Source organism: Heterocephalus glaber, unplaced genomic scaffold (genome assembly GCF_053883595.1).
Source record: "Heterocephalus glaber isolate CG9 unplaced genomic scaffold, H.glaber_assembly_v1.0 deba00000122, whole genome shotgun sequence".
In the NCBI taxonomy this organism is placed as follows: Eukaryota; Metazoa; Chordata; class Mammalia; order Rodentia; family Bathyergidae; genus Heterocephalus; species Heterocephalus glaber.
This window is the reverse complement of record NW_028258138.1, coordinates 76578476-76598201: the sequence shown is the minus strand read 5'-3', so window position 1 is coordinate 76598201 and position 19726 is coordinate 76578476. Positions and strand designations below refer to the sequence as shown.

The following is a 19726-nucleotide window of genomic DNA, read 5'->3' as shown; positions in this document are numbered from 1 at the left end:
ACACTCATGGTGAGAATGTAAATTAGTACAGCCCCTATGGAAATCCATATAAAGTTTCCTCAAAAACAAAACAAACAAACAACAACAAAACAAAAAAAACCCTCCAGAGCGATCATGTGACCCAGCTATACTATTCTTTGGCATATATCCAAAGAGATTAAAATCAGAACACTATAGAGATACTTACCTACCCATGCTTTTTGGTAGCAAAATTCATAATAGCCAAGATATGAAACCAATGTAGGTGTCCATGAACAGATGAAAAGTAAAGACAATGTCATATATACACATACACACAATGTGGTATTTATTACTCAGCCATAATGAAACACAAAATTTTGTTATTTACAGGAAAATGAATGGAACTGGAGATTATAAGTGAAATAAGACTCAGAAAGAGAAATATTGCATGTCTTTTAGTATGTGGACTCTAAAAGATGACATAAAGATAGAGGGGAGACTATTATTAGACAAGAGGAATGGAATAAGGGGGAGGGGAGGGGATTGTTAGGGAAGGTAGTGATTATGATCAAAATATATTATATACATGTATGAAAGTATCATATTGAACTCCAATATTTTATACAATTAATGTCACTAATAAAATGTTTATAAAGAAAATGAACAACGAAAGTTAGAAAAAAATCCCGGAAAATGGCAATTAAAATTCTTTTAAATAACAAATACATATAACACTACTAGTAAAACTGTATTAAATCTGTCCAGAATCATTCTTAGTAAAAAACTACAGAACTTGAAATATTTTCACTACTGAACAAGAAAAACATATAGAAAAAATGAGCTGGGATTTTCGTTTCTGGAAATTCAGATGCCAAATATCTAGATAACAATAACAATATCTAGATAATACAGAACAGAATTCTTTCTAAATATATAGCTGAACTTCCACAGAAATAAGAAAATTAAGAAGGTTAAATTAGCTCCAAAGCCGTGGTTGGCCTAAAAGTGTTTGCTAATCTCTGTCAACTAGAATGTGAGTTTTAATAACTGTAAGAGAGTTGTGGAAAGAAGGCAATGGGTTTGTACAAAAGAAGAGAGGATCCAGTAAGAGCATGGGACTATCTAAGGTTACCAATGAATAGTGCAGAAGAAAACAGAGTCTATTCTTTGGCAACAAAATACAACAGGAAATTCTCAATCTGGCCTAGGAGTAAAAACCCAGTCTTCCCTGGTACCTTGTTCTGAGATGAAGGTGGGGACCAAACAAACATGGTTCTAGAAGTTAACCTAAAAGGTAATCAGTTTGTTTCAGGATGCTTGTCAGAAATAAATCTTTATTAATCATATTTGTTATAATAGTATTACTATTATTCTACGATTTGTAGTGCATGTGTATGTTGTGGAATAGATAAAATGAGTAACTGTGGATAAATTTAATTTATCATAATTTCCTATGCCCTTGAGAGCCATACTTCTGTGTGCAAAGAAGAAGACAGATGTACCAATAAAAACAATAAGTAGATTATCAATGTCCATATTTCTACATACATATTTCCATGTAGTACTGAATTTGAAGTAGCCCTTTCCACTGGAAAAACCTAGACAAAACAGCAGTGAACATACCAGATTATGATATTAGAACACCATTTCCCACAAAACAAAACCCAGTATTCCTTAGACAAATGGTTGATTCCAGATCTAGGGTAGAAAGGGTACAGTCTAAACCTGGAACATCACTTCAGAGAACAAAGAAGCTGCCAAATGGAAGGATCTTATTTGGATCTTAAGTTGAAAACAAGACCAAACTAAACTTTAATAGAAATGAATAAACAAATGAGATAAAAATTAATAAAACCCTTAAAAAATTAAAGGCTCAGGGCAACCTGAACATAGACTGAGTAGTTGATAAATTTAAAGAATTAATTTCAAATGTTTAGGTGTGATAATGAAATTATGGTTATGTTTTAAAGGAGATATATTCTGAAATAGTTATAAATGAAATGTTGTGCTGTCTATGATTTGCTCCATAAAACAAATCTAGTAGCAAAGTTGAGTAAGGATACAGATGGTACAGGATGTTCTTATGTCAATAAATGTTGTGCTGGGTAATAGATATTTTAAATTCATTCTAGTATACTTTTGTTTGAAATTTTCCATTATAAAAAACAAAACAAAACAAAAGAATGCCATGAACTGCAAAACAATGATTTCCATTCAAAGTTTAAATTTAAAATCACAAGGGCTGACACCCAAATTGGAGGTATTGATTGCAATCAAGATTGCACCTCTGCCTATTACAGAGGTGACTCTACATTGCTTACTTCCTCCTGCATGGCAGAATACAGTTGTGTGATAATAGCAAATGATTCTCCCAGTAGGTGCCAAGCAGGCTACTTGGTACCAAAGTCCATTTTGGATGAATCACATGAGTTCAACAGGAAGGTTAAAAAGAGCTTGAAATGCCTTCAGTCCATAAATGCAAAAAAAGAAGTCCAAAAGGACAAGGTTGGGAATTTGACTCCATAAAAATACTAACATGAGTATTACTAGCTAGTAATAAAAGTACAAACACAAGTATTTGATTTACTAACATAAGTAAAAATTCTAACGTAAGTCCAAAATGTCATTACAAAAATGTAAGAAGTATGCCACAAATTAGACTTATATTAAAATGCATGGGAAAAAGATGCCAATCTGTCTTAAAAATAGGCAAAAGATATAAACAGATGACTCTTAGGAAGTGGTTTTGGCCATAACCTATGAAAACCCCTAACCTTACTAATAATCAAATAAATAAATATAAAACAAAGAGGTAGCATTTTCTTCCATCAGTCTAGAAAAGATCTAATAAATTATAACAATGAGAAGGGAGGAACAAGACATTATTTCATGCCTTGTAGAAAAAGGCTACCTAATAATAGATATGAAATAGGAAGAAAAGGGGCAAAGGGGAAGGGGAAGGGGGAGGGGGAGGGGAAAGGAAAGAAGGGAATGGAATTAATATGAGAAAATGAAAAAATGGAAACAAAGTCTTTGTAAATAGGGAGGGATGGAGGAGTTGAAGGGCGGGCAGGGGAATGGGAAAAAAATAAGAACCAAAAAAGATTATGTAAAGGTGTAAATTTCCAATGATGAATGTCATTAAATTGTATACCTAAAATGTACCAATAAAACTAATTTTAAAAAAAGAAAAATGCTACCTATGAAAATGCTTCTAAGAGATAATCTGTCAATATCTTTAATGCCTTCAGTATTCCAAGCCTAGAAACTTTTTTTTAGAAAATAATCAGAAATATACAGAATTCTAAGAATGTTCATCATTGTTGCAAAGAGCAAGAAATTTAGAAATGACCTAAATGTCCACTGAGGAATGACAGAATTTTTTGTCTGTTCATAACATGTGGTAAAATTCAGCCCTGAAAAATTTTACAGTGAAAATGATTTTAGGCATACGCTTATAACTGAGCTCATAAACTACAAAATTAAAAATACAGGAAGAGGTAAAACATGACTGAATAGAGGAGGCATCCCATAGGAGAGATTCAGAGAAGATCAACTAAAAACAGGTAACTGGAAGTAGGAAAAGGACATATACCCCGATACAGAAAATCAGTTTGAAAGAAAGTACTTGTAGACCAAACAAAACATCTGAATAGGAATTAAAAAGAAGGGAAGTGGTCCACCAGGGTAAGTCTGCAGGGCCCTCACTCTCTCCTCTCCCAGGAACAACCATCTTGAGAACTTCCCAAAACCCAGAGAGAACCAAGGAGTGTTGCAGAGACTAGCTTCCCAGGATAGACTCTGGGTACATGGATCCCTTCCCCGCTTCATTCCCTCTCTGAACACTGAGAAAGCTGAAACCCTGCAGCACCCTCATCAGCACCCAACAAGGACAGGGCCCCCCCACCTCCTGAATAACCTCAGGGAGTGAAACAATAAATAAGTGAACAGCAACTTCTATCTTTGCCTGGAGTCACTATCTATACTGGGCCCATTTAAGTCCCAACTAAGTGTTCCTGGCACACCTGATTCATCACTGGGTGCTTCAAGTTAGTCTGAACCAACGCCAACCAGGACCTCCATCTGGCACACAGAGCTAGCACTGGTCTGTGTCAGGCACCCCAAGATCATTTGAGTCCCCATCCAGTGCTCACTGCCCTGCTGCCACCCCCAGACCCACTAGAGACTTTCTGACATCCAGCACCAGTCCTGGCAGCCTGTGTGTCCACGGGAAGCCCCAGACTCATGAGTCTTCAACTGGCAACCCAGGCCTGTAGGAGGCCGCACACAGTCCCATGCCCACTAAAGCTCTGCCTCATACTCAGGACTGGGTAAAGGTCCACCCGATTTGCCTGGTGCCCCAGGACCACATGAGATTCCACACAGTGCTAGCACCCTCCCTGAGCCCATGGAAATCTTCTTATGTCAGTCCCAGGCACACCTGAGTCTCCACTCAGTCCCCTGGGATGGCAAGAGCCTCTATCTTGTGTTTTGAGCTGGTCCCATGGACACAGGAATATTCATCAAATATTTAGTGTTGGTCCCCAACCAGCTGACTCTGTGCCAGGTGCCCCATGCTTGCTGGAGTCTTCATCCAGAATCCAAGGTCCCACCCCTTCCCTGGGCCTGTGTCATAGGTTGGGCAATTGCCACAGACAGAGGATTATAGTTGGGGGACCCCTCAAACAGAGGGGTCATCACACAAGCCCACAGGCTTTTAGAGGGGTAGAGAGGAAAGTGAGTTGGTGGATTAAAGACTGTAAGCTCTGAAAGAAAAATACTGTTCTGGAACTAAGTAGGAATTTTTCTCTTTTTTTCTCCCTTCTTTTGACTGTTTGTTTGTTTTTCTCCTCTGTTGATATTTTAAAATTTAATTTCATTTGGTAGACTTTGGAATTTTATCACCCATTTTCTTGTTGCCTCTTTCTAAATATTAGTTGTTTTATGGTTTGATTAGTTTCTCCTTTTTTCCCTCTCTCTCCCTTCTTTACTCACTATCTCTTTCAATTTGTTTCCTTAGTATGTTTTTCTTTCTCTAGATTAATCTCTAGAGATTCCTTATTATCTATCCTTTTCCTAATTGGTTTTCTGTTACTGTTATCTAATACTAATTTTCTTTTATTCCTTAATAAAATATTTTATTTCAATTTTACCACTTTCTTTCCATCTTCCATTGCTTAATTTTCAAATTCCAGTTTTTTCATGCTTCCATTCCGGCACCACATCCTCCTTACTATAAGCATCTATAGATGGTTAACTGTATCTTACTATGGTTGAAGACTGTTCTATTGTTAATGGAGGTTAAATTGCTCTATTGAGTATTTACTGCATATCAATATCCAGTTTGTCTTAGAGTTTGTTCTATAATTATAGATCTTGTTTCTATGGTTAAAGGTGATACAGTGTTAGTTATTAGAGTTTGTTATTATCCAGTTTGTATTTGATGCTATTGTTTCTATTTTACCAGTTTAACCAAGGTGACATAGTTGTTGATATCAACTGGTTTTCTCTGTATATTAATATCTAGATTGCTTGGGGGCCATAAAAAATACTGCAGTCTATTACCAAAGAAATGAGTACTGGGCCAAATAGGCTGAATCCTCTTCTGCCTAATAAACAGAGGTGGTTTGATCCTGGGACAGACCCAAAGACCAGCTAGCTACACATAAAAGACATCTCGGAAAAGTAGACATTACCAAAAGAAGTCTTGAGACCAGCAATAAAGCTATCCACCACAAGCAATCTGCAAGCCTCAGCACAGAAAACAAACCAACCAAAAAGAAAACATGGAAGCCAAATGCTCTAAAAGCTCTCAACCCCACCCCCGCCCCAAAGCAAATCCACAGGCCATCAAGAGGGGAAAAAATCAACAGCCACACAGCTGAAATGTCTAAAATGATAGCAGTGGAAATAACAAACAGATCAATAAGACATTTGATGAATTCAAAGCAGAGATAATTAATGAGATAACAATCATAATAAAATAAATAATCAGTAAATCAAGAGAAGATAACAATAAAAAAATGAGAGGAGCTTTTAAACAAAGATCCAAGCCATGAATACCCAGCATAGAAAAGAATTTGAATTCCTAAAATAGTTTCAAACAGAATTCCAGGAGATTAAAAACCTTATCGAGGGCCAGGGATTTAGCTCAGGTGTTCAGAGCCACCAGCCTCGGCAAGCACAAGGTCGTGAGTTCAATCCCTGGTATAACAACAACAACAACAAAACCCTTATTGAAAGTATAGGCAGTAGAACTGACCAATGTGAGACCTAGAAGACAGGGCCGTGGTTGGGATCAACTAATGAGAGAAACACTAAAAATAACAAGGGAACCTGAAAAATGGATCCAGCAACTGCTAGATCATGCAAAGGAGACTAATCTAAGATTAATTGAAAGTAATGAAACATCAGAAGATAGCACAAAGAGCATTAAAAAAACTGATTACAAAAGTAAGAGAAAAAACCTTTCCAGATAAGGAAAAAGAATTTAACATACAGATCAGTGAGGCATATAGAAACCTGAACAGCCATGATCAGAAAAAAACCACCCCACCACACACAATACTCAAGATTCCAGAAATGTAACACAAGAATTTTAAAAGCTGTTAGGGAAAAGAAACAAAATACTTATAAAGGAAAACCCATCAGAATTACAGCAGACTTCTCACCACAAACCCTAAAGTCAAGGAGAGTTTGGAGTGAAATGTTTTAAGCCTGAAAAGAAAACAACTTCCAACCCAGATTGATGTATCCCACAAAACTATCTTTCAAAATTGATGGAGAAATAAGATACTCTCATGATAAAAAGCAACAAATTCATGACATCAAACCAGCAATCTAAAAAATTCTCAAGGATATTCTAGAAAAACACAATAAAGACAACAATGCCAAAAAGCCCAATAGAAAGAATCCACTAGGCAAGGCAAGTATCTTAATTATTTTTCTCCTTGTTGGGACAAAATACCCAACACCAACAAGTTAAAGGAGGAGAGGTTTATTTCAGCTCACAGTTTGTAGAGGTTTCAGTACCATAGTCAGCTGGCTCCAAGGCAGGGCAATATAGCAGAGGGGTGTCACAGAGAAGAAACAGTCCATGGCATGGTAGGCAGAAGGTCATGAGCAACAAGCATCAGCAGCCAGCCTGCCTTTCCCTTTTATTTCATTCAGACTATCAGCCTTTTAGGTGGTGCTACCAGAACTATGCTAATTCCAGTTAGTGGATGAACATACCCTTAACCCCAGTATGACATGCCCTAAATCCAGCCAGCTCTGAAAGGCCCTATCTATGACCTCATGAACCTTATCAGAATTCAGTTAAATAGAATGGTATAAAAGGAACCAATGGCAGGAAAATAATATAATGAAAAGGATAAGTCAATACCTTTCAGTTATAACCATCAATGTGAATGGTCTCAACTCACCAATCAAAAGACAGTTTAGCAGAATGGATCATGAAACAAGATCTAAGAATATGCTGCATACAAGAAACACATTTAACCCCAAAATTCGTAGACTGAAAGTCAAAGCTTGGAAAAAATATTCCATGAAACAGGAACCCAGAAAAAAGCAGGAGTAGCTATTTTAATTGCAGACAAAGTAGATTTCAAGCCAAGCCTGATGAGAAGAGACAAAGAAGGTTAAGGGAACAATTCAACATGAAAGGATAAAAATCATGAATATATAAGTACCAATTACTGGCACACTCAACTTCATAAAACAATAATAGACATGAAAAATCAGATAAGCACCAACTACAATATAGGTGTAATGGGGAACCTCAATACCCCATTGTCACAAATGGAGAGATCAACTAGACAAAAATTCAACAAAGAAATATCAGAGTTGAACCAAACCTTTGAACAAATGGACTTAATAGATAGCTACAGAGTTTTTCACCTAACAACAGAATACACATTTTTTTCAGCAGCACATGGGACTTTCTCCAAAATAGGTCACATACTAGCTCGGAGAATATGCTTAAGTAAATGCAAAGGGATAGAAATTATCCCATGCATATTATCAGATCATAGTGCAATGAAACTAGAAATCAACAGCAAAAGACACCACAGAAATTATGCAAACACATGGAAATTAAATAATGCTCTCTAGAATAATCAGGTGAAATTTAAAAAGAAATTAGACATTTCCTACAATCAAACAATAATGCCAGTATAACTTAACGGAAGGCATGGGACACAAGGAAAACAGTCCTAACAGGGAAGCTTATAGCAATAAATTCCCACATCAGAAAAATAGCATGAACTCAAATAAATAACCTAATGATGTTATCTCCAGGTCCTAGAAAAACAAGAACAATCCAAGCCCCAAGGAAGGAAATTATAAACATTAAAGCAGAAATTAATGTAATAAGACTAAAAAACAATGCAAGGAACCAATGAATCGAAGAGTTGACTCTTTGAAAAATCAAAGAATAGACAAATCCTTAGCCAACCTTATCAAAACAAGGAAAGAAAAGACCCAAATCCATGCAAATAGACATGAAAAGGGTGAAATCACAGCAGATTCTGCAGAAATCCAGGAGGTAATTGGTAACTACTTTGAAAACATGTACTCCAATAAAATGGAAGATTCAGAAGAAATGGATAGATTCCTTGAAACATATAAACTTCCAAAGCTGAAGCAAAAAGATACAAAAATTCTGAATAATCCAATATCAGTTAATGAAATTAAAGATGTAATTAATAAAACTACTAAGAAAACTGAGCTCCTGAGGAATTCACTGTCAAATTCTATAAGAACTTTAGAGAAGATCTATTGCATTGCTTTGCAACCTCTTTAATGAAATTGAAAGGGAAGCAATACTCCCAAACTCATTCCTAGAAGCAAACATTACCCAGATACCAAAACCAGAAAAGGACTCAACCAAAAAAGAAAACTATAGACCAATCTCTTTAATGAACATAGATGCAAAAATCTTCAATAAGATACTGGCAAACAGAATGCAGAAAATCAGCAAAAAGAGTATATAGTGGCCAAGTAAACTTCATTCCAGGAATGCAGGGATGCAGGGATGGTTGAACATATGCAAATCAATAAATGTAATACACCACATTAACAAAAGTGAAGACAAAAACCACATGATTATCTCAATAGATGCAGAAAAAGCATTTGACAAAATCCACACCCATTCATGATAAAAAAAAAAAACCCTGAAGAAAACTGGAATAGATGGTCTTTATCTCAATTTGATAAAAGTCATCTATGACAAATGACCAAATGGAGAAAAGCTGAAAGCTTTCACCCTAAAATCAGGATCAAGACAAAGCTGCCCACTATCACCACTTCTGTCCAATATAGTTCTCGAAATATTAGCCAGAGCAATTAGACAAGACAAAGAAATAAAAGGAATGTGGATAGAAAAGAAAAGAGTTAAATTATTATTATTTGCTGATGACATGATACTCTACACAGAAAACCTCAAAAACTCCACCAAAAGACTCGTACAATAACCAAATTTGGTAGTATAGCAGGATACAAAGTCAACACTAAAAAATCAATAGCATTCCTGTACACAAATAACAAATTCACCTAGAGAGAAATTAAGGACATGATACCTTTCACAATAGCATCAAGAAAAATAAAATACTTAGAAATTAACCTAACCAAGGAAGTGAAAGACCTGTACACTAAAAACTAGTATTTTGAAAAAAGAAATCGAAGAAGATATCAGAAAATGGAAAGATGGCCCCTGTTCCTGTATCAAAAGAATGAATATAATGAAAATGGCCATACTTTCAAAAATGTTATGCAAATTTAATGCAACCCCAAAATACCAATAGCATTTCTCACAGAACTAGAGAAAATACTAAAATCCATATGGAACCAGAAGAGACTTAGAATAGCAAAAGCAATTCTGGGCAACAAGGGCAAGGCAGAGGGCATCACAATCCCAGACTTCAAATTATACTACAAAGCTACAGTGATTAAAAAAGAAACACAAAAAGTATTGGCAAAAAACCCCAAACCAAACCAAACCAAACAAAAAACAGTGGAACAGAATAGAGGATGCAGAAATAACTCCAGGAACTCTTTTTGACAAAGAGGCCAAACACCTTCACTGGAAAAAAGACAGCCTCTTTAACAAATAGTACTGGAAAAACTGGCTTTCCACATGCCAAAGATTGAATCTGGATCCATATCTCCCACCATGCACTAAACTAAAATCATAATGGATCAAAGATCTAAATATTAAAACAGAAACACTAAATATGCTGGAAGATAGAATAGATAAAACTCTTGAATACATGGGTGTACACAAAGATTTTATGAACAAAACTGTTGTTGCACAAGAAATATTGCAAGGAATCAACAAATGGGATCACATCAAATTAAAAAGCTTCTGCAAAGCAAAGGAAACCACCAACAAAGTGAAGAGGCAACCTACAGAATGGAAGAAAATTACTGCCAGCAACTTCTCAGACAGAGGACTAATATCTAGAATCTATAAAGAACTCAAAAAATTAGAACCCCTCCCAAATTTAAAGACCCAATCCAAAAATGGACATCTGAAATAAATAGACACTTCTCGAATCAAGAAATACAAACACCAAATAAATACACAAAAAAATGCTCAATATCACTGGCCATTTGAGAAATCCAAATTGAAACACCAAGATTCCATTTCACTCCAGAAAGAATGGCTATCATCAAGAAATCAACTGGTAACAAATGCTGGAGGGGCTGCAGGAAAAAAAGAACCCTTCTCCATTGTTGGTGGAAGTGTAAATTGGTGTAACCATTATGGAAATCAGCATGGAGATTCCTCCAAAAACTAAAACTAGAGGTTCCATTTGACCCAGCTATTCTCCTTGTAGGTATCTTACCAAAAGAGTTAGTCATCATACCACAGTGATACATGCACACCCATGTTCATATCAGCATAATTTATAATATCTAAATCTTGGAAATAGCCCAGATGCCCATCAACAGATGAATGGATAAAGATGTGGTATTTATATACAGTGGAGTACTACTCTGCCATGGAAAAGGATAAATTTGGCACACTTTAGGTAAATGGGTGGTCCTCAAGGCCATAATCTTAAATGAAATAAATCAGACACACATGTTTAAATATTGCATTGTTTCTCTTGTGTGAAAAACCCAAAGCACAAATAAGGAGCAAAATAGAGGATAGATATTAGGAAGTAAGAAGAACTTTTTCAAATGGGAAGGGGAAGAAGAGATGGGGGAAGAGGGTGGGAAGGAGGGAAAAGGGAATTTAGTGAAAAAAAGAATTGAAGGAGAAAAATGAAAATAAAAATCTTACAAATGGGAAGGGGAGAAACGTTTTCAGGGAGGGGAGGAAAAGAGAGACCAAAAAAAGAATTAAGATGTGTTATGTACATGTACAAATTCTTCATGATGAATGTGATCACTATGTACTGCAAACATGTACTACTTTAACAAGAAAATAAATAAACAATAATTAATTTTTCTGTCAAAAAATAAAAATATAAAGTAATCGCAAATATGGGTGTTGGCAGGGGGGTGTCTACCAAAATGATAAGAGGCATTGTCTAAAGTGGTCATCATTTGGTGATTGTTGTAAGGTGATTTCAATGTTCTTTTTATCTTCCTTAATTTTACATAGTACAAAGCTCTTGTAGATTTCAGAATCAGAGAAGCAACATCTGAGTATTAAAATGCATGGAGTAACCCTTCTTAGCCCTGCCTCTTCTCTAGTCATCTTCTTTTTAAGTAGCTTCAAGTAGGCTTGTGTTGGGGGCCAGGACACAAGTTTGTGGGAAGAATAATGTCCCTTCTTTTTATTGTGGATATCAAGGTACACTGGAAATGTTGTTAAAATATGAGTATAAAATAAATAAATACATACATACATACATACATACATACATAAGAGTATAGTGTCAGAAATGCCAATCCTGGAGGCTGTTATTCTCTTAGGGTCCAATTATGACCAGGTTTCATCCTCACAATAATATAACATTAAGACAGTATAAAAACAATAACTTAACAAAACCTAGATTTTCCAGTTCCCATTCAACCTTGTTTCTGAGGGTCTTCTCCAGGCAGAAGCCCCCTTTCTGTTCTTGTGCAGATTACAAATGCTACTCTACCCGGTAGCCTACATCTGAACTATGTTCTACTAAAGCCCTTTGCAGAAGAGAGGGGAAATCCCTAAATCAGTACAACTCGCATACTTATCTTTTTTTGCTGTTGATTGAAGTTGTCAATAATAACGCCAATGAAGAGATTCAGTGTAAAGAATGAGCCAAAGATGATAAAAACTATGAAGTAAAGGTACATGAGTGCATTTGCCTCAAATTGTGGTAGTCCTTCCTGTTGGGGATTTTTTAATAAGAAAAAACACTTAGTGAAGAGAAATGAATCCATCCCAACTGCTTTATCTAGAAGACCAAAGTGTTTCTCAGCAGCAACCCTAACCACATTACCTCCTGTTGACAGCCATGACTGCTGTGGGGAGCTCTTCTTTTGTTCCCCTCACATAATTTGAGTGTATTCATGGTGGGGAGTTGAGTGGTCAGAGGCTTAGATTTTTCTTCTAAGCAATGGAGATCCACCAAGAGATTTTAAGAGAGAGGAGTGGTATGATCACATTTCTCTATTGTAAATCTCCTGAGTGAACACTCACACACTGTTGGTGGAATGAAAATTAGCACAGCCATGGTGGAAAACAGTGTTCTTCAGAAAACTAAAAATAGAACTACCTTATGATCTAGCTCTCACATTCCTGGATATATACTTGAAGGAAATGAAGTCAGCATACAATACAGAGGTACTTGCATAACCATATTTTTGTTTTGTTTTGTACCGGGGATTGAACTTGGGTCCTTGTGCTTGCAAGGCAGTTGTTGGAACAACTGAGCTAAATCCCAAGCCCTTGCATAACCATACTTATCAAGGCACTATTCAAAATAGCCAAGGTATGAAATCAGCCTAAGTACCTATCAACAGCTGAACAGATAAAGAAAATATGGTATTTATACACAATGGAGTACTACTGAATAATAAAGAAGAATTAAATCCTGTCATCTGCAGGAAAATGGATGGAACTGGAAGACATCATTTTAAATGAAATAAGCCAGACATCAAAGACAAGTATAACATATTTTCTCTCATTTGTGTAAACCATCGAAACAAACAACAACCAAAACAAAGATGACCTAAAAATAGAAAACAGAGTATTAGAGTCCAGGTAGGGGGCCAAGGAAGAAGGGAAAGTAGAAGAAAGGAAGGCAAAAGAAGGGAGAGGCATGATTAAGGCACAGTTATACTGGTATTAAAATGTCACAGTGAAACCCGCTGTTGATAATTTGTACAATTAATATGCATTAATAATTACAATAGTAGCTTTTAAAATTAAAAAAAGAAAGTCTGCTGTGCATCTGTATGGTTATATATTTGAAGTAACCATATGGAAAACAAGGTCACCAGAGAAGGGGCACATTCACCTTGGGCAGAGGTGACTAAACTACCAAACATTGTTGAAAAAATACACCCTTCATATAGGGTCCACTGTCCTGTGCACTGTTCTATCTGTGGTTTTGCCCTTTCACTCTGAAATTCCTAGTGCCTAGCATATCCTCTAATATGTTGATTTTCAATATATGCTAAACGAATGCATGAATGAATGGACAATCAGGCTTCAGAGTAGATACACATTGACTCCAACCAAGTTCTTCAGGTTGGTATATGCCCAAAGTATCTGAGACTTCTTTCATCCAAGTTCTTTATGTTTTTAAATATATACATTTATATTTCTAATTGACACATAGTAATATGTGTTTATGGGAGAACAGTGTGACATTTCAATACATATATATATAATGTGTAATGAGCAAATCAGCATAATTAGTATACTCACAACCTCAGACATTTATCATTTCTTTTGAGAACTTTCAAAATCTTCCCTACTAGTTATTTTGAAATAATTAATGGTTGTCAACCATAGTTATTCTGCTGCACTATAGAATATTAGAAGTTATTCTTCTTATCCAATTTCACTTCTGTACCTTAACCATTTTCTCTCCATCCTTTTTTCCAAGGCTCTGGTAAGCACTCCTCTGTTGTCTACTTCTATGAGACCATACCTTCTGCATATAAATGAGAACATGAAATATTTGTCTTTTTGTGCCTGACTTATTTCATTGACCATAATGTTGAATAACATGTCATCCATGTTACAAATGACAAAATTTCATTCACTTTTTATGACTGAATACCCCCTTCTGTACATTTACCACATATTCTCTATCCATCCATCCATCCATCCATCCACTGGTAGACACTTGGATTGATTCCATACTTGTCTGCTGTGAATAGAGCTGCAAAAAATCATGCAAGTGCAGATGTGTCTTCAACATACTGATTTCAAGTTCTTTGGATATATACTCATATGGGTATATTATGGTAGTTATATATGGTAGTTATATTTCTACTTTTTTGAGTAATCTCCATACTATTTTTCATAATGGGTATACTAGTTTACATTCCCACCATCAGTGTACAAGAGTTGCCCTTTCTTTGTGTCCTCACCAGCATTTGGCATTTGTTTTGTTTTGATAATAGCTACTCCAACTTGGGTAAGATGATAGAACAGTGTGGTTTTGATTTACATTTCTCTGATGATTAATAATGTTGAGTATCTTTTTGTATATTTGTTATTCATTTTCATATCCTCTTTGAGAAATGTCTATTCAGATTATTTGCTCATTTTAAAGTTGGACTATTCCTGTTGTTTCTAAGTTGCTTGTGTTCCTTATACATTCCAGATGTAAGCCCTTGGTGAATGAATAGTTTGCACATATTGTCATCAGGCTTATGCTTTTGGGGATAGGTAGTGAGATGATTTCCCATTCTTCCTCCTGATCATTTTTTAAAATTATAGCTCCGAGTATTGATAGCTCTGTCATCTGTGGGATGTGTCTATGCTATCTGTCATTCAGTACCCACCACTGGCACACTCTGTAGCTCTGGGCAGCTTTCTTGTTTTCTTTCTTTTTTTTTTTTTTTTGGTACCAGGGATTGAACTCGGGTCCTTGCACTTGCAAGGCAGGCAGTGGAACCACTGAGCTAAATTGCCGGCCCTCTCTTCCTTTCTAACCCTCAATTTTCCCAGCTGAGAAACAGAAAATAGACTAGATTATTGAATACTCTTCAAATTTCTGGAATCCATGATTATTTTTTCTTTAACTGAAACTCAGAGTTGGCAATCACCAGAATCCCCTCTAGTCTCCAGGGAAATCAGAGCCATAGGAGGGTCTCTCCTGCTCAGATTTAGCCCAATACTAAGGATTTCTCACAGTCTAAAACAGGTAGTCTCTGAAATTTGCCTTCTTCCTGTGCACCATTTGGAAGAGATGAGAGAAGAGTCAACCCTCCTGTTATACTGTTGCTTCTGGCTCCATCTCTTACATGAATGTTTTTTCCTCATTCATCAGAGAGAAAGAACACTGGACTTAAAAAATATAAGGGTGTCAGATTTTCACTGGAGAATGCATTAGATTCCTATTTATCAAGCAGTGGTATTTCATAATTTTGTCCAAAAGAAAACAAAGCAGAGAACCCTGGCTGACAGAACTATAATGCAGAAAAGTTTTACACTGCCCATGTACTCACAATATCCCTGATTTGAATCTAACATTCTAGAACACTGTGTAACATTGACTTACTTCTGTGGAATCAACAGCGGCATACATAATGTCCATCCAGCCTTTATATGTTGCCTGAAACAGAAGGGAGAAACATGGCCTCAACTTGCCATCAATGAATACATGCTATACAAAGGTTACCAGGCCCCCTGGGCAAATGTCAATAAGATGGTGCCCTTCATGCCAGGATAGAATACCCACATAAAAGAACATAGAGCCAGATGTGGTAGTGCACAGCTATAGTCCCAGCTACTCAGGAGGTTGAGGCAGAAGGACTAAGAGTTTGAGACCAGTCTCAAATTTAGCAAGTTAGCTAGTCCTTGATTCACAAATAAAAAGTAAAAATGGCTGGGAATACAGTTCCAGTGTGAAGGCCCTGGATTCAATCCTCAGTACCATAAAACAAAAACAAAACAACAACCCAAGGACCTTGGATTATTATTTTCCTCTTCATTTTCATAAAGAACAAAAACAAACCTGAAAGTTTGCTAGAGAATCTGAGCCCTAATCACAGGAAAGACCAGACTCTTTCCTGATGCCATCTCTGTCTGCAAGACGGTTCCAAGACCTGGCTACTGTAGTGTGAATGGGGAATTGTTTACAATGACCTGCACCTGAGGCTCTGCTCCTGTCTGGCTGGAGCTCTAGAGCGCACACACCACAGAAGATAGGGGAGAGGCTCAGTGGCCCACAAAGTTGGAAATTCTCAGTGAGAAACAGTTTCAGAGGGCACTGGCTCCCACATGAGGATTCAATTCTATTATCTTAATGGAGTCACCTAATTTTATGACCTGAGAAATTATTTAAGATTTCGCAAGTTTGCTCTTCTCAGAGTGAGAAACAACAGCACTTACCAACAGCACTTACCACTTGCAGCAGAGCGAGGTAAGCCATCCCCACATGGTCAAAGTTGACATTTGGGGGGTTCCAGGTATAATTTTCATTAGTGCATTTGTCATCTCTTAGAATTTTGTTATCATTTACATTTCCAAACTTTCCAGAAAAGAAGTTTACTCCCAGAATACAAAACGTGAGCCAGAAAATGAGGCAGACAAGCAAAACATTCACAATGGCTGGTATGGCCCCTATGAGAGCATTAACCACCACCTTAAAGAAACAGAGCAGAAGAAAAACATAACAGATGGGTAGGACTTACCAAGATCTTTACCATCCCAGGATGAGCCTGATGTGCAGGGCTGGATTTCCTCAAATTCTCTCTTTACTCACCACACTTTGTCCCCCACCCCATGGCAAATCCTGCTGTCAGTTCCAGCTGTCACTGAGAATAACCTGAGCAGCATCCTGTGATGACTTAGGAGATCCCTGTCCTAGGATTCTGAAGGGGCTGGGTGGGAGGAACCCTATGAAAAGCTTAGCAATTGAAGAAAGGCCAATCCCAGAAGAGCAGCCAGTCTCTTTGCCTTTCTCTGTTAGGGGGAATCTCCATCCATCCACTTGGAGACTGTACCTTCATTCCTTCAAATCGAGACAGTGCTCGAAGAGGCCTCAGTGCTCGCAGAGTCCGTAAGGCTTTCCATTTCTGTAGGTCCACAAAACTGACCACCACCGAGACCTGGCGGGAGGAGAACTGACTGTGAGTGTCTGGGGAAGCCAAGAGGGCTTGAGAGGCCGAGTCTAGCAACAAGTCAGACCCTGCTGGAAGGAAAAGGCAGAGGAAAGGTGGCCACTCTCCTGGTCTGGTAAATCTAGTCCATAAGAGTGGGAAAGATGCATTTGTATTGTTTATGAAAGACCAGGAAAAAAATGAGAAACTAATGTGAATTAAAGGAAACCAAAGAAACATGACAATGATATGTGGAATGGGATTTTGAATTGGGTCCTGGATTCGAGCAGGGACAGAAGGCAGGTCAGTAAAGAGAATTAGTCATAAAGAATCTTGTTGTGACAACTGACAAAATTTGGAAATGGATGTGGACTTTAGTATAGAATTAATGCTAAATTTCCTAATTTTGATCATTATATTCTAATTACATGATACAATCCCCTTGTTAGGAAATACAGACTGAAATGTTTAGCAGTAAAGGTACATGATGCTTGTAATTTAATCTTAGAGAGGGAAAGAGGGAGGAGAGAATATGAGAATATATGCAGATGGGAGGCTGGTGAAACTAGAGATGAAAGGTTCTTTATACTATTTCTTGCAGCTTTTCCACTAGTTTGAAATTAGATTAAAATAAAAAGTTACAAAGAAAAAAATAACTTGTTTGCTAATATTTCTCATTACTCACATAGCTCCTTTTTGGGAAACAAAATGCATTTTTCTCTCCCAAATACTTCTTCCTAATGGGATAGGACAGAGGGTGGGGAAGTTATGCTAAGTACACTGAATGAAACCCTAACAATATGCTGAACTCCAGGCCTCTTTTAACAGATATTCAGTATCTTTTATTTGTCTTGGAGTCAAAGAGGTTCATCTTGGAAGAGGAGTAGCTCAGTTGGCCAGAAGGTGAGTTATGGTGTCCTTGAAATAGCCAATGTCAAAGTTCACTGTTATCTAAAACATTCCCCACTAGTCCTGTCAGCTTCAATGTAGTAGTAACATATCTGCAAATTAGGTGAATATAACAGAATAACACAATTTAAAAATTTTATAACCAATTTAAAATGTTCTTATTTATCATGATTTTTAAAAAAGGCCTGTTGCTGCTAATAGTATTGCTTGTTGGAAGAGTATTCCAGGGAGTCTCTCACAAATACTCTTTCTACTATCCCTAGCCTAGGAAAAGGATGGTAAGACTTAGCTTGCATTTATCACTCTGCAATGCTTTTGAAATCATCATGTATATTCTTATAGTTCGTGCCTTTTAACTGTTGTAGAATATTACAGCATATAAATAATCAGGTTTTTTGGATCTATTCTCCTTTAGTGAGTATCTAGGTAATTTCCATTTCTTTACTACTATGAACAGCAATAAACTGACAGCATGTGTGTTTTTCCTGTATATATTCAAGAGTTTTCTTTGGATGTAGAAGAGAAAGTGATATTTCTAGATTGTACGTTGGGATCCTTTGCAATTTTATTTAATAGTGCAAAGCTTTTCCTATAATGGTTGTACCATGTAAATTGTTAGCAGTGATTAAGATACTCCATTTTCCTATATCCTTCTCAATATTAGATATCAACGAACTTTAAAATATTTGTCAATCGAATAAGTGAAAGAGATCTCTGATTTTACAGTGCACTTCTGTGCTAACTAGTGAAAATACTGGTACTGTGCATTTCTTTATACATTCATTATTATCTTAAATTCCTTCTGTGAGTTGCCTGTTTGTATTTTTCTTTCATTCTTACTTTGGCTTGTCTTTCTCCTGAGGATCTGTAGGGAGTTTTATATATTGTAATAATGGCCTACTACATGCATGACAAATACTGTATCTCAGACTCTTGCTTGTCTTTAATTATAATTTTAGTATTGTTTAATAGAAAAATAAAAGTTTTATATTTTGATGTAGTTGAATTTGCATATTTTATGTGGTTTATGTTTGTGTTCTTCTACTCCAAAATTATAAAAATCGTTACATGTAATGTTGGTTGACAAGCAACATTATAGGATTGGTCATAAAAATTCTCTCACTTAGCCAGGCACAGTGGCACATGGCTGTAATCCCAGCACTTGGGAGGCTGAGGCAGGAGGACTGCCATGAGTTCGAGGCCAGCCTGAACTACATAGCAAGAACCTGTCTCAAACTCTCCCCTCAATTCTCTCACTTAATCTGCACAGCTATGTCCCAAGCTAAGCAGTGTACTACAGCACCTACCATATAACAGACGAGAAAGCCTGAAGCTCAAAGGATGAGAAACTTGGTTCAGGTCCTGGAGTTGATTAGTGGTCAAATGGAGATTCGCAAGTCAGTTTGTATGACCTCCAGGCTAACAACAGTAGTAGTGAACCATGCTTACTGAGTGCTTTCTCTTTGGTTTATAAACATGTATGATTATAAGATTATTTTCTTTTCTTGATCATTTCTGTCCTATTTATTTTGTTATCAAGATTATATTTGTCTCATTAATTAAGTTTGTAAGTTTTCTCTCTTTTCTACTCTGTAACAATTTGAAAAAGAGTGAGGTTAACTGCTCTTTAGAAGCT

At 36.6% G+C, this 19726-nt stretch overlaps 1 protein-coding gene across 2 annotated transcripts in view; it reads right to left on the bottom strand.

The window, feature by feature from the left end:
• The window catches only part of Scn11a (sodium voltage-gated channel alpha subunit 11), a 143278-nt gene that overhangs the window by 20718 nt on the left and 102834 nt on the right, over positions 1-19726 (bottom strand). For both annotated transcript variants that reach the window (XM_087216475.1, XM_087216468.1), the window contains exons 21-24: positions 17086-17190; positions 16485-16724; positions 15639-15692; positions 12147-12285 (exon numbers count right to left, since the gene is read on the bottom strand). In XM_087216475.1, the coding sequence (XP_087072601.1) occupies positions 12147-12285; positions 15639-15692; positions 16485-16724; positions 17086-17190 (538 nt within the window). The remainder of the gene's footprint in view (positions 1-12146; positions 12286-15638; positions 15693-16484; positions 16725-17085; positions 17191-19726) is intronic.